Source organism: Acipenser ruthenus, chromosome 1 (assembly GCF_902713425.1).
Source record: "Acipenser ruthenus chromosome 1, fAciRut3.2 maternal haplotype, whole genome shotgun sequence".
Lineage (NCBI taxonomy): Eukaryota > Metazoa > Chordata > Actinopteri > Acipenseriformes > Acipenseridae > Acipenser > Acipenser ruthenus.
The window spans coordinates 4,175,674-4,191,898 of record NC_081189.1 but is presented as its reverse complement, the minus strand read 5'-3'; the positions used below and the strand labels follow the sequence as shown (position 1 = coordinate 4,191,898).

Below are 16,225 nucleotides of genomic sequence, written 5' to 3'. Positions count from 1 at the left end.
TCCTCCTCCCCCTCCTCTGATCTCTCTATCTCTGTTCCTCTGGAATCTACCACACTCTTGCCCTCTTCCTCCGCTAAGAACCTTGGAGTCACCCTGGACCCCTGCCTCTCTTATTCCCAGCACATCTCCACTCTGGCACGCACTTGCCGATTCTTCCTGAGCAACATCCGAAGAATCCGACCCTTCCTCACCAACTATGCTACCCAGCTCCTGGTCCAGGCCATGGTACTCTCCCGCCTAGACTACTGCAACTCCCTCTTGGCTGGCCTCCCTGCGTCCGCCACCCGTCCGCTCCAGCTCATCCAGAACTCTGCTGCCCGCCTGGTGTTCTCTCTGCCTCGCTTCGCCGACGCTACTCCACTACTCCGCTCGCTCCGCTCGCTCCACTGGCTCCCGATCACCGCTCGCATCCAGTTCAAGACTCTTGTACTAGCCTACAGATGCCTTGACCAGACTGCACCCAGCTACCTCCAGACCCTCATCTCTCCCTACACCCCCACTCGACCTCTCCGCTCCGCCTCCACTAGAAGACTGGCTCTACCTCCGCTACGCCCTTGCTCCGCAGTGGTGGAATGACCTTCCTACAGATGTCAGGACTGCCCAGTCCCTGACCACATTCCGGCGCCTCCTTAAGACTCACCTCTTCAAACAGCACCTGTAGAACTCCTCTGTTTGTATCCTGGGACACTATCACCCTTCATTTAAATGTGCTTTATTTTGCTCTTATCTGCCCCCTATCTTACTGCATTTAATCCTGTACTTCAGAATACTGTAATCTGCCAAGTGTTTAACCTGTAGTATTTTGTATTTAATCATATCCTTATGTAACTATCACTATTTAATCATATCCTGATGTAACTATCACTATTATCTGCTGTATTATTGAATTGTGGTTTGTCACACTTGAACAAAAGTTATTGTATTTCTTGCTCTTATTGTATTGCTTGTATTGTAACACTTGAAATGTATTTACTTATGATTGTAAGTCGCCCTGGATAAGGGCGTCTGCTAAGAAATAAATAATAATAATAATAATAATAATAATAATAATACCACGGTATGCTGTTGTATTCTGTATAATAAACACCTTATTTAGGCTCTAAACAGACTCTTCTACACACAGTAGATACTGATTTCTCAGTACAGGGTGAGTTATGTTAGGAAATCCTTATGAGTGTCAGGGTGTACCTCCTATGATGTTACAAGCACCCTGCGGTTTCTCATCGGGGACACATTGCTGGCTTAACAATATCCAGATCGTAGGCTTGTTACTGCTAATTAGCTGGGACCTCACCTTTATCTAAGTGTACTGAGTTGCTTTACTGTCACTTAAGGAGAGCACTCTGAGGTCTGCAGAGCTTGTCTGGAGTACTGATGCCAGCTAGGACGTATTTAAGGCAGGGCAGGATAAAGGGGCTTGTGGTAAGGAAAGTGTGTTGTAGATGTAGCCACACAGCTGGCTGTACAAACATGTTTTTTGTGGCTTGCCTGAGCTCTATTTGCAATGACTCATACAGAGCGTAGCTCCCCACCCTTGAGGTTTTGTTTATTTACTGTCACCAGCATCAGTGACTCCCCCCACTTCTACTTTTCTTCAGTAAACACTGCACATGGTTGAAGTGGAACTGTCACAAAGACGGCTGTAGTGGGTGACGTCAGACCGGAAACCGGGAGAAACACAGAACAGACAGAGACAGTGAGGTTGGTGAAGCTGAGCACTTGGTTGTGCTCAGCATTTAATAAACAAAATAAGAGAACACAAAAACAGGACACGGCACTTGCGGCCTAAAATAAACAGGTAAACAAAAACGAACAGACAAACAAACATGGTGAGTGAAATAAATGGTTATTTTAGTTTAATTTACTTTACTTTCCTTTCCTTTACTTCTTCCCTCCTTCTCCTCACCCGTTCTCCACTCACCAAACACACAACCCCGAGTGAGTGAAAACATGCTGCTTTTATGCAGTTGTACCGAGACTCGATTGCTAGTCAATCATTCAATTGGAATCTCGGTACAACTGCACGTGAATTAATTAAGTGGACTCCCGTGACCACACATTACATTTTAACCAGCAGTGATTTGTGCCATCCTCGTGCCTAAATACAAATCTACATTTTTAAATCACTCGTGTTACACAGACCCATTTATATCCCGTGTACCAATGACTATGCACCAACATTTACACACAACACGTAACATATAAACAAACTACGCACAAGGGCGTGGCCACATTGCCACAGGAACTTAATAGGTGTCCTATAGCCAGAGCTTGTATACTCTGGGAAACTCTGTCTCGTTGCTTCTGCACTGTTAAAAAAACAAATCAAACAAACAAAAAACTAAAGAAAACCTCCCTGTGTAGCATACCCCCACCCTAACTAAAGAAAACCTCCCTGTGTAGCATACCCCTACCCTAACTAAAGAAAACCTCCCTGTGTAGCATACCCCCACCCTAACTAAAGAAAACCTCCCTGTGTAGCATACCCCCACCATAACTAAAGAAAACCTCCCTGTGTAGCATACCCCCACCCTAACTAAAGAAAACCTCCCTGTGTAGCATACCCCCACCCTAACTAAAGAAAACCTCCCTGTGTAGCATACCCCCACCCTAACTAAAGAAAACCTCCCTGTGTAGCATACCCCCACCCTAACTAAAGAAAACCTCCCTGTGTAGCATACCCCCACCCTAACTAAAGAAAACCTCCCTGTGTAGCATACCCCCACCCTAACTAAAGAAAACCTCCCTGTGTAGCATACCCCCACCCTAACTAAAGAAAACCTCCCTGTGTAGCATACCCCCACCCTAACTAAAGCCAACGCACAGGCCACCTTACTGGCAGGCGCAGCTTTCTAGTAACTAACCATTTGATTTAACTGCGTGTGAGCTATTGACTGTTTATTCAGTTAATTACATTTGTGGCCGATGAACAAATACGTAACGATAACAGTCGCATACACAGATCTTAACAACTATGATGACCAGTCATAAATCTGCTCTAGATTACAGCAACCACAGCGTCTGGTATTTCATTATGTACCTAGAAAAGAGATTGTGTTCTTGGTGTAGCACACTGTGGAGCGTGTTCCTTTGCAAACATAGCAGTTAGAAGGGAAAAAGGATGGCAAGTGTGGTTTGAACATAATAGTCCCTCAGGATCAGGAGAGGTTAAGGTAGCATTTCGCATCAAATCCTTTTCCAAACAGTAAAACAAAAAAAAAATTAATAAAATAAAAAGTGCCTGGAAAGTATTACTTCATGTGTCAGACATGATTCTGATGTGTGCGCCAGTCCAAGATAAACTTAGGCTTCTGCTACCTGAGACCATAGTGGTGGCATAACCACACTTTAAAATAAACCGAAGCGTGCTTTTCTTTTTTCAAATCTAAACCACACAAGGTAAATAACAGGTTAAAAAAAAAAAGATAAAAACAAAACAGTACAGAGTGCTAACAGTGAACCCCCTCAAAAACTCAACATAAAAGACAAGGGTTTTACTGTGTTTTAATAAAGCATTAAGATAAATTAACAAAATGAACACAATTCAATACATATGTGCTACAATAGCTCATGAAATAGCTCTGTAATTTCTATTTTTCTAAACCTGTTCTATGGCGTACAAAAACACAGCTTGGTTAAAGTGTGTGCACTAAGCACTATTGCTTGAGGGCACTCGAGACCCGTCTATAATTGAAATCCAAAAGAACCGCTAAGGGTTTGTTTACTCTATGCTACAATGTTATGAAGTCCAACTTCAGGACTGTAGTTGATATAATGCTGTTCTGTAGAGGCACATGATTGGGTTCTTCTTAAAATCTACATTAGGATAACATTATTTGGCTACCCAAAGGCCAACCAGATGCTTGGATATATTGTGAGAAGTGTTGAATTTAAATCAAGGGAAGTAATGTTAAAACTTTACAATGCATTAGTAAGACCTCACCTAGAATATTGTGTTCAGTTCTGGTCACCTCGTTACAAAAAGGATATTGCTGCTCTAGAAAGAGTGCAAAGAAGAGCAACCAGAATTATCCCGGGATAAAAAGGCATGTCATATGCAGCCAGGCTTAATGAATTGAATCTATTCAGTCTTGAACAAAGAAGACTACGCGGTGATCTGATTCAAGCACTCAAAATCCTAAAAGGTATAGACAATGTCGACCCAGGGGACTTCTTTGACCTGAAAAAAGAAATAAGGACCAGGGGTCACAAATGGAGATTAGATAAAGGGGCATTCAGAACAGAAAATAGGTGGAACTTTTTTACACAGAGAATTGTGTGTCTGGAACCAACTCCCCAGTAATGTTGTTGAAGCTGACACCCTGGGATCCTTCAAGAAGCTGCTTGATGAGATTCTGGGATCAATAAGCTACTAACAACCAAACGAGCAAGATGGGCCGAATGGCCTCTCCTCGTTTGTAAACTTTCTTATGTTCTTCTTATGTTCTTATGTACTGTCTCTACACAGCAGTAACTTTAAAAAAAGCCACATGCCGTCAATTTAGCAGCCATTTTAGAGCATAACTAAATGTAAAGGTCACTAATACATTTAGCATGTAGGGGAAATAGTATTCCATGGGGCACTATATCATATAGTATACAAGAGGTGAGCGTTACACAAGAGGTGTTACCCAAGGCTGCTCAGTAATGTGCATTATACACAGGGTGCATGGAATAAACAGTGTGCATCTTATTCCACAAAATACTGTATTTTCATTCATTTTATTTGACTGCTATGTCAATGGAGTAAGTTAATCCACTTCAAAATAATTATTGAGAACCGGCCTACAGTATGATGGAAATATAACTGTATATAGCCTAATTGAATGCACTGTTGTGGGTTTCTCATGAAGGATCACATACCACGCCATCCATCAAGATTAAGTACTACAAACAACATAGGCTGGCTTTAGAATGAATCAGATGAAGTCCACAATCTGTTTGAACACCTCTGGCACTTGACTGAATTATTTTTTTAATACATTTATTTAAAATTTAGTTTTACAAGGAAATACTCTACAAGATCTAACATCAACATAACCACAGCTATTTTTGCAAACAATGTATTCATTTCACAAAGGAAATCTTACAGAGGGTACTGTAAACAAAACTGACAGTAATCAAAGGAAAATGGATGACAGTTAAAGCATTGCATTTTATTGATTTTTTATGGTGCCAACAGGCAGAAATGGCAACAATCACGTCTGACAAGTTGAGCTGCTTTAGCGACATGTGATGGTTTTATAGGGCACCCCACATACTGCAGATCACTCTTTGATGTTGAACATCTGTTGTTACTAAGGGAAGGTTTATTTTTGCTACAGCAGAATTCATGCAGACCTTGTTTGAGCTGGGATGTCCGATACCAGACTTCCTTACATTTACTTACAAATTGATTACGAATCTCATACACACTTCTATGGAGATTAATATATTTACATTCCTAATTTTTAATATATTTATATTCTTAATTAGAAATATTGTAATATTTAACAGTGGGGGTGTTTAGATCTTCCACTGGTTAGATCAATTGAATTGGCCCCAGTCTATATTCCAAAGCTTCTTTAGAACAATGCAATACTAACCTATTGCAAGTGAAACATAGCTCAGTGTATAAACAAGCAAAAAAAAAATACTTAGATGAACAAGATCTAGTTTTGAGGGGGGGTCCATTTCCAACAACTTATAATAATTGATGACATTTAAAAACCATAATAGGCTGCTGGACTTTACTGACCTCCTTATGACTATGATGTTTATTGTTCATGTTGATGTAAGAGTCAATTGGCCAGTGTAAAACAGCTAAATACAGAAATGAAGATCTTCATATCATGAAGTACAGTGATAGTGCTGGAGTTAAATCCTGGGCACCTTCCTTCCAATTCTTATTCCGTTCTCCTTATTGTTTCACATTCCTAAATCCAAAAAACAGTCCATACCCCTACTGGTTCTTTCTAATTTCACAAGATCACAGTAATTGTACAATAATGACCCATTCTCTGTAATAAAATATTCCTTAGGGAAATCTGTGCATGGCTTACATGGAGACTTCTGTTTGAGGAAGAAAAAATAATATTTATAAAAGCTAGACTAATAGCTGCCTACCTTTAGCATGCATAGCAAAGGTTCCTAATCATGGGTACCAGATGAAACCAATATGTTATGATTATTACTAACATTGCTATTTGCATGAACAACAAACATGTTTGTTTAGACTGCCCTCTTGGTCGCAGGCTTGAGTCTGAACTATAGGCCTACTAACTGCTTTCTTGTTCATTTTATTATTATTATTATTATTATTATTATTATTATTATTATTATTATTATTATTTATTTCTTAGCAGACGCACTTATCCAGGGCGACTTACAATTGTTACAAGATAATGATTTTTTAATTTTTTTAATGATTTAAGGGACACGACTGCCTGTACCTGGGGCAGTCTGCGGTAAAAACAACCAAAACAACAACAATTATTTAGATTTATATAGCACGTTTCATGCCAATGTGTTCCAAAGTGTTGTACACAATAGCACGTCTACAGGGCCCAAGTTAGCAGTAAGCCATGGTTGTTATATGCTAAAGGTTTTAACCTTGCAGGAGAAGGAGTATCAGTTCACTGTATCGATCAGTTTACCCTACATTTTGACCTGGAATAAAACTTTAGTCTCTTTCGTGTTAGTTTTGGGTAACTGCTGTTAAAGCTCCATCATCAGTGTTCTTGACATACAAGTTAGGGAGTCATACTTGGCTAACCAATGAATAACGATGCATTACAAGATATAGCATAGCAAGAACAAGTGAGCCAAACATAGTTCACAGCAACAACAAAAATAAACTCCCTCGTCAATGAATCCTGGAAAACTACAAACAGAAAGTGCCACTGCTTGACTCACCTCTTGCGAGTTTCAGAGGTTTCAGCACAAGCAATACTGGCCCATTTCTAAAAAATCTGATGTAAAATCCTACAAACCTAAACACTGATCAGAAGATTAGATCATTCAAAATTCACTACATGGCCATTCTATGAAATGATAAACTTATGAATCCTCAATATCAGACTAACTGTTATAAATAGAAAAAAAAGTTAATATTGGTGACTTATCAGTTGTAAAATTGTCCCTACTGCATCATAAAGCCGTATTGTATGCCTGCATCTAGCATGTGTAATACAGCAATGATATACAAGGACTTCAGTAGCCTGTAACATTATGATAATATGTAGCAGATCTATTAAAAACACATCTCTGTATTGTGTTCAACACAGCACCTGGCTCCCAAGAGCACCTTTAGAGTGAGTTGATGGAACACTCCGATATATTGCAGGAATGGATTATTTCTAATTGCAATGTGCAAAAAGTGATGGAGCCGTTCACCTCTGGGTTTCTAGCAATATTTGTATACCAACTGTTTTGTTATTTTGCGCTTGTTAGCTAAAGTTCAATCAATTCAGAGCTATACTGCTTATAAACAACACCTTAGGGTGCTTCAGGTGAAGGACTACATAATAAATGTTTTATTATTATTTTTTTTGTATTGCATAGTATTGTATTTTACCCTCACTGGTAAGAAGTTCAAGTCATTTCCTTTGAGATGGCTTCTCAAGGTGGCATAGGCTTAATTAATTTTGATCAGATGTGATATTCACCAAAATTAGTGTTTCAATATGCATTATTGAGACTTTCCCTTGTCAATCTCACATGAAAGAGGTTAGGGCTGGAAGCATGTGCTGAATGAGTTATCTGCTCTAACCCTTGAGATGAAATCAGGGTTGAGGCACGCTTGCCAGGTGCTGTGAAGAGGCTTGCACCGCAGCTGTGGGTTCCATAACACAGGATATTAATGCACTCTGTTTAAGCTCGTTGTCAAATTAACTGCAACACCTGCACACTTCAAAACTTAATCCACACCTGTCTAACAATGTAAAAGGATGCATTCAGATGAATTTGAAATGTAATTTTGCTTTGAAAATAGAAAGACGGGTACCTACAGATAGACAGGTAGATATTTAAATTAAAATAAGTTAATTTTCTCATCCTTCTTGACTACAGAGCACAGGTAGGAAATGCTTAGCAGGTACAAGAAAGTGATTTGGGTCAGTGTAATAATTAAACACATGGCTGGAGAAAGAAGAGCTGAGGTTGAAGCCTGCTGTGCAACAGACATACAAGAATACCAGTCTTCTGAAACATGGCCTCTGGATTCACTGGTGCTGAACAAACTCTCTCTCTCTCTCTCTCTCTCTCTCTCTCTCTCTCTCTCTCTCTCTCTCTCTCTCTCTCTCTCTCTCTCTCTATATATATATTTTAATTTAGTCATCGCCAGTGGTCTTTACCCCAGTTTTCTCCCCAATTTGGAATGCCCAATTACTGTTTTTATCCCGGTTCACCGCTGCAACCCCCTGGTGACTCGGGAAATGGACGCTAAAACACGTGTCCTCCGAAATGTGCTCCTGCCAATCCGTCATTTTTTGCACTGCAGATCCACAGCGAAACCACCAGGCCTATAGTGCTGGAGGAGAACACAGATCTGAATGGCTCCACTGCAGATCCGCAGGTGCCCTATCAGCCACAGGGGTCGCTGGTGTGCAGTGAACCATGGATTCCCCTGCCGACCTAATCCCTCCCTACCCAGCGGCGCTCTGCCAATTCTGCGCCGCCCCCTAGGAATCCCCGGCCACGATCGGATATCTATACTTTTTAAAAGGGATTTTTAAGATTCTCAAAATAAGACATTTTGTGATGGATAGTTTAACAGAGATTTGGTGGGCTAAGTAGACAGCAGACTAAATCCCACCCCAACAGGAAAACATCTTCTCTCATATTAAATCTAGGAGGAATGATTCTTCAGTTCAGCATTGAATTAAAAAATATGAATGAATAAATATAATAAATAAAATATGATAATTTTATCAATAAAATATTTTATTAAACTTGTAGGATACTGAGAAAAACTTCACACAAACACATGGGCAAAATTCTCAAAGCTTCTCAATTCTTTAATTAAAAAAAAAAATCAGAAAGGAAAAAAAAAACATTACATTTACCAAAGCAGAAAGTGTTGTATTACTGTGTTTGCTAATGATTTAGAGTAAATCGATTGGAGAATCTGCCCCAATGTGTTGATGCTCATTAGTTCCCAGATAAGAATAAGAACAAGGCAAATATTTCTGGGAATCACGTGACTCTATACTCCATGAATGTTGCCTCTTCCCACTCACCACATGCCCCCGACTATCTTTCCCAGGCATTATAATTAGGTCTTCTGATTTTCAGGTTTAGCCGATAAAAACTGATACAAAAATAAAAAATTGAAATCTGTGTTTAAGTGGAAAACACTGGAAAAACTGTGGAAATGGTTAATCAATTCACGTTGACCACCCATTCCCCATTAAAAAATAATACCTACTTCCTGACTTGTATCTATCATTGATTTGTTCTGAAAACTTTAAACCCGCCCCAACTACTGAGTGGCAGCAAATTCCTACAATTCTATTGGAGACTCCGCTTGCGAAATTTAAAAAGAGATTACAATTAGGAATGGAGGCTTGTTAGCAGGAAATAAAATTATATTACAGTTAAGATACAGAGGATTTAAAACAGAATTGCAAATTGTGGCAAAATGTAAAGAAATGTCTACACACAAAAACCCCAGAAGAATGTGCCCGTGACAATAAGTACTATCAAGTTACTATACATATTTTGACAGAAAAAAGTCCAAGAATTTTGAAAAGTAACTGAAAAAACTAAATCTCATACAGTATATAAAAAGAGGTTGAAGCCTGCGATTCCTTTCCTGGAGTTTAAGAGTTTTCGTACATTTGGATGATTATAAATGTCATCATGGGAATCGCAACCTGCAAAGGGAACCGCAATCTGCAAAGGTCTTCACTAGTAAGCAGATGCCTACCATTTTCATACAGACCCTGGCCCTCTGTGTTTCCAATTACAAGAGAGGAAGTGAGTCAGGGACTTGGGGCTTGAAAAACTGCAGTCCGATTAAAGATAAATGTTTTGTTAGACCGTCCTTTTATCTTCCAATGTCATTTCGTTAACCAGCATGTGGTTTTCATTTTTTAATTCAGGGCTTTTCCTGGGTTAAACTGACCTATTTCATGTCAATTAATATCTTCTGCCCCAGGACAGTGATACTTTTCATGTACCAGTTGAGATCTTAAAGCTGAACATGCTGCCTGTTTATATTACGCCAATTTCTAAAGAAAATATTCCATACCAAATGATGACCTTATTAAAACCCCTTATTTTCCTTATTTCCTAAAGAACACATACTAGTAACATAACGTTTTAAAGGCTGTAGGGTCACTTGCAACACAACTTCAGTTCTGTACATAGTTCAAAACAAGGGTGTCATTACAAACCTATGTACTTCAGACTGATGTGTACCTACTAGATTGTCTTTGCCGCTCCACAACATATCCTCCATCGTGTAGATTTTTCAAAAGGAAGGCCAGCCAATGTTTTCTTACCTGCTATTAGCATCAGCTACATTCCTGTTATTGTGCTGGAGATCTTTTCAATAAAAGGCTGCAAACCAACAGACCGAAACAACTCATTGCATGATTTTAATCACATCATTGAAAACTGCGTAACAAAGCTGTTCCTGTTTTACATGATGTTTTAATGTTGGTTTTTATGTGAACTTGCAGTGGTTTCGATGATGTAACATTTTACTGGCTAATGTGTGTATGTCCCTTAGTTTTGGCCAGGTTTTCCTTTTTTTATCTCAAATAACTTCCTGGTTAAAAAAGAGCCTCTGTTAAACTGTGTATTTAGAGGTGTATTATTGACCATGTAGTGAAGGCGATTGCCCAACCTACAGTCTTTTTATTTTGGCCACCATGCCAAAATAAAATGAGGCAGGCAGGCAGGCAGGTAACACTTTACCTGCAGCTTCTTGTCTCGGAGTCTCTGGGGGCGCTATACTGCTGTGCATCATGATAATGTTACTCTGTGTTCCACTCAGCTGTTCCTACCTTCCTTTTTCCTGTGGCTCTTTGGTTTCTTTCCCAGCATCTGACTTTTCACCTCTTTGGTTTCGTTGTCGGCGCTTGCGGGTGGGTGCTACGTCAGTGACATCATGCAAACTGTCATCGAGGGGGGTGTGGCCACGTTTAACTGTTGAAGCAATAGGAGCAAGTATTAAACCCAGAAAATAAGAAAACTCAAAATTGTAAGGTTTGAACATTTTGCAATAGTTACGGAAAACTAGTAAGAAACAACTCAGAACATTAATTTATTGTAACATCTTCAACCTAAACTTTAATAACAAAAAACAACTTGATGTAATCTCTAGTACATTATCTTCCAATAGTGGACCTGAAGTAGACCATTTGATCATTGGAGTAGAAACGTTTTGGTGTATAATGTTCTGAAATTAGTCTTTACATACAATATATATATATATATATATATATATATATATATATATATATATATATATATATATATATATATATATATATATATATATATATATATATATATAGTGATAGTAAAGGGCGTAGGTCCTTTAAGAAATGGTCGACTGGCCTCAAAGACTACACACGTTATAAAAAGTTTCTTGTGTTAAGAACAAGTCTATCTATTTGACGTTTACTTAGTTTTAGCAGAGAGCGAGTATAATCTCTGCAATCTAGTACTGGGTATAATTGAATAGCTGCACTATTGTTTGTGAAGATGACACAGTTGATGTTTATTTTAGTTTTAGCAGAGAGTGAGTATAATCTCTGTAAAATTAGAAAGTTATCCGAGCCCGACTCAAGTACTGGCGTAAGTTTTGAGACGGAAAAACTTTGTTTTGTTCTGTGTACTGTGTGGGACTCCGTTAACAAAAGACACAGACAACGGGCAGGGTTTCTGGACAATTGTTTATTGTTTTACAACAAGCTGAACACATTGGCCGAACACCAGAATTGTGTTCAGCTAGCGAACTGTTTCTACACACTCCAGTCTACTTACCCTTTACCATGATAGCAGGAGCTATCGTATTGTTGAAACACATTCCAGTTTACGTACCTTTGATACAGCTTCACCATGGCAGCAGGCGCTATCGTATTGTTTCAACACACTCCAGTCTACTTACCCTTGCTACAACTTTACCACGATAGCAGGAGCTATCGTATTGTTTCAATACATTCCAGTTTACCAACCTTTGATACAGCTTTACCACAATAGCAGGAGCTATCGTATTGTTTCAACGCACTACAGTTTACGCACCATGCTCCAGCAGAGGGAGCCAGTTCCAGCATATTATTATTATTATTATTATTTATTTCTTAGCCGACGCCCTTATCCAGGGCGACTTACAATTATTAAGATATCACATTATTTTTACATACAATTACCCATTTATACAGTTGGGTTTTTACTGGAGCAATCTAGGTAAAGTACCTTGCTCAAGGGTACAGCAGCAGTGTCCCCCATTGGGGATTGAACCCACGACCCTCTGGTCAAGAGTCCAGAGCCCTAACCAGCATCCTTACCTGTGTGCGTCCAGTTACTGCCAGAAAAACTACGCCCTCGGGAGGGCATATTTCACTGTATATATATATATATATATATATATATATATGCACTAGCAAAAGCCACAAGGCAGTGACGTCGGCTCCCTAGCAACAAGCCTCCTATGTTGTTGTTGGGAATGGATTCTTTCAGTGCAGCGGGTTTGTACATTTGAGAAAGGAGAGGAAGACTCTAGAAATTAATTGGAGACTGAAGCTGATGAGAAGCAATTACCCTCCGCTGTATGAATTAAAACGGTGTGCTGCTTTTTATACGAAAAATTAGAAAAAGCAGGTTGCGTAGAGGATTTCCACTGTACAGTATTTGTTAGACCCATTTGTTTTTCTATGGGTCTCTCGCTATATCACAACCCTTGATATATAGCAGATTTATTATGGACCCCAACACCCGCGATACATATGATTTATTTATTTATTTATTTATTTTAAACAGTGCTGTATTTTGGTCAAACCTCTTCTTTGCAAGTATGTCCTGGCAGACAACTGCATTTGATTTTTAGATTTGTTTTACCAGGTGGTGTTCTTATAGCCCACTACATCTTAAAGAATAATAGCTGAAAATACTTTAAAATCACAATTTGATCATTTCGATAGCTTTCTCCATATTATCCTGGTTTGTTAATAAACTGGAGCAACAGAGGTAGGCAACCTCTGCCCTACCTGTCTATTCCTTTGCAGGACTTTGTTCAAACCTGTTCCTTAATTTTATATTTGAAACATAAGAAATGATGAACCTAGTAGTTCCTAGTAGGATCCCAGTGATTCAGCATCAACACCATGACTTGGTAACCGATTCCATACCCTCAACACTGTGTAAAAGTGTCTCCCACTCTGTGTCTTAAGTCTTTCTCCACGTCATTTCCAACTGTGTCCTCTGCTCCTATGAGCACACAAGAAAACACCACACACTTTATATTATCGATGAAGAGCTACCATGAAGAATGTTGATCCTTCTCTCTTAAAGACACAAATACTGTGTACATGCTACCCATTGGGGTACAATATACTGGAAAGGAAACGTTACTCTTCTGTCCAAAAAGGACTAGTTCTATAAAATGAGCTGCGTGCTTTTTATTAGACTGTGGCTTCAATTCCTAACACTGAAGACAACTGCATTGGCATAAGAACAAATATTGGCTTGGTCACTTTGCTTACATTAAAATGCATGTGGTCTAGGACCTGGGAACATTCCAAGGTCTCGTCAAACAGGCCATTTGCCAAGTTAGCTGCAGTCCCTTGGAACAGCCTCCACTAGAGCTCAGAAGCTTTCTCTGTTTAAAAACTTCCTTTCATAGATCAGCCTGTGAAGCTTGCACCTGCTTTAAAACTACTAAATCACAATGTGGCACGTGCGAACAGAGAGACTTTGGAAAATAAATTTGGTATTTCTAATTTATAGCTCATAAAATAAACAGGATGAAATGTTAATGCAAATGCTAACAACATAATTTGGTATTTCCCTTAGCCTGGGCCAGTAATAACTATGTTACCCTATGTGGCAAGGTGAAAGCCCTGCCAGTGCACGGGGGGGTGTTGTGTGGGGAATAGTAGGTTGGCAGGGAGGGGGTTAAATTTCTCCCTCTCTAAACACATGGGAATGTGGCTGGAGCCGACAAGTGAATAAGGGATTAAATGATTAATTAGGCTCCAGTCACGGGTGTACAAAATAGCTGTTCAAGGGTGTTGATTGGAATTAGTGTGGAGAATTAATGTCAGTGCTTGTGGTGAAAGTTAGTGCTTATGTGCTGTCCCGTCTGTTTGTTCACATTTCGTGAGTTTTGTTGCTTTGGCCCTTGTGCCTTTTTGTTTTGTTAAATGTGTTTTTGTTAAAGTTTCTACCCTGCATTAGCATATGGGCTAGGAGGCTACCGTGCCACACCCTACAAAGCAATGCTTATGCTATGTTGTTAAATAGTGGATCTAAGCCTGAGCACAGGCACATACCAGAAAAAAGTTGGGAAAGTTTATGTACATGTACGTTGCTCAAATCAAATTTAAATTCATGTGGCTTGAAATCTTCACAAATGGAACATTGAAGGCAAATTTACCATACACATGTCATGTTTCATGAGCTTCTTAGATGTTACTGAAAATCTCATACCCCTAGTTATGGGTGAAGTGGATTAGTAAGGGGAGTCAATGAGAAAACGTTTACCCATTACTTCCATGCCACTGCAGCTCCCATGCCTTAAAGAAAACAGCAGCTGGATTATAAGGTAGTTTACTTTACCACCCACTCTCTTGGTGTCAAATTCCTAAATACACAGTGCAGCAGGGTGGCTGCAGCCATGGTGTTTGTCAACAAAGGAGAACAATTCATTCTACAGGAAGAAGAGTGCAATCTCAGCTGCTTCTGCAATCTAAACATAAAAAATGTACGTCTTGACCAGCAATGAAAGCACTTTCCAAACCCACCCCAGCTCCTAACAATGATCTGTTACAGGTGCCTCTTTTTCACAGGCCTCAGTGTGTAAGTGGGTGGCACGACCACTGCGAAACCCAATCTCCCACGACTTGCACTACATATCTAATACACATTCCTTGCCAAAGGCAGCTTTGCCGAAGAGCAGGGTGTAAAAAAGGCATCACTGCGGGTTTAATTAGTAGACTGTGAAAGAAGTCAATCTGGTTTGCTACTTTGTGGTGTCAAAGGTTGAGGATTAAAGGAAAGTTAGTATCTTGGCTAAGGACAGGGTTCGGTAGGTTTCTTCAAAGATTAGGCTCTTCTCTGCCTTACCTTGCTCCTGCCAAGGGTTCTACTGTCATTTATCAAGTGTACTGATTCACTGTTTTGTGTTTTTCTTTAACGCTTTGGCTAAAAGTTTACTAATACACATTTTTAGTGTTACATTAAACCAATCAATAAATAAATAAATATATATGTTTAAAAAAATCACTGTCCAAGTGGGTAATAATTAATGCTATTTATCATTGAAACTTGTATTAATAAGCTGTGTTATTATACTGAAGTTGTGCACATAGCTAGCTACTTACAGTCCACAAAATGGTTCTTGAATGATGAATACATGTGATTTATAGTTAGTCAAATGCAAGGTTCCCATGTATCATTTCAGTTTTGTGTTTTAATAAAATAGTGAATCATTACTGATAACTATTGATCATCATATAAAAGTAGTCCATCAGGACCATCATATGTGCTATGATACTTATCATAACCTGCATATCGTGATGTATGTATTGTATGATGACATTACTGCATCTTTACACCACAGTAAATACACAATACTGACTGCCAATGAGGTGTTTTGATGAACAATATGCATGAATAAATAAATAAAACATTTTCACTGATCTAGAATTATATATATATATTTATTTATTTCTATCTAGATATATATCTATATATAAACAATACAAATGCAAGACAGTGTGAAGCTGCAATAACGTCTGCAGCTTACAAATCATAAAATGGCTCTGACACATGAAGAAGATTAGCTAGGTGTCACTTAAGTTGCTAAACCATTCGTATGCTAATAAGGTTATTATGTGGGTGGGTAGGAAGAACCTACATCTTGACACCTCTAAATTAAAAACGGGATCTTGACACCTCTAAGCGAACCTATTGAAGTGTATAAACTAATGCAGTCTTACTGATCCTTGCTTGAAGTATTCTTGTCTGAAAAGGAAACACCTCTTGAAAACAGACAACACAGAAGGTTTAAACC

General features: G+C 39.0%; 1 protein-coding gene across 4 annotated transcripts in view; it reads right to left on the bottom strand.

The window, feature by feature from the left end:
- Positions 1 to 16,225, bottom strand: part of LOC117973484 (DNA repair protein XRCC4-like) — a 153,593-nt gene that overhangs the window by 40,166 nt on the left and 97,202 nt on the right. For 2 of the 4 annotated variants that reach the window (XM_059033267.1, XM_059033202.1), the window contains exon 7: positions 10,992 to 11,133. The exons of 1 other annotated variant lie outside the window; for it this stretch is intronic. In XM_059033267.1, coding sequence (XP_058889250.1) covers positions 10,992 to 11,133 — 142 coding nt within the window. Of the gene's footprint in view, positions 1 to 10,484; positions 10,543 to 10,991; positions 11,134 to 16,225 lie in introns of all 4 variants that reach the window. One more of the 4 variants, XM_059033385.1, reaches the window with a different exon arrangement.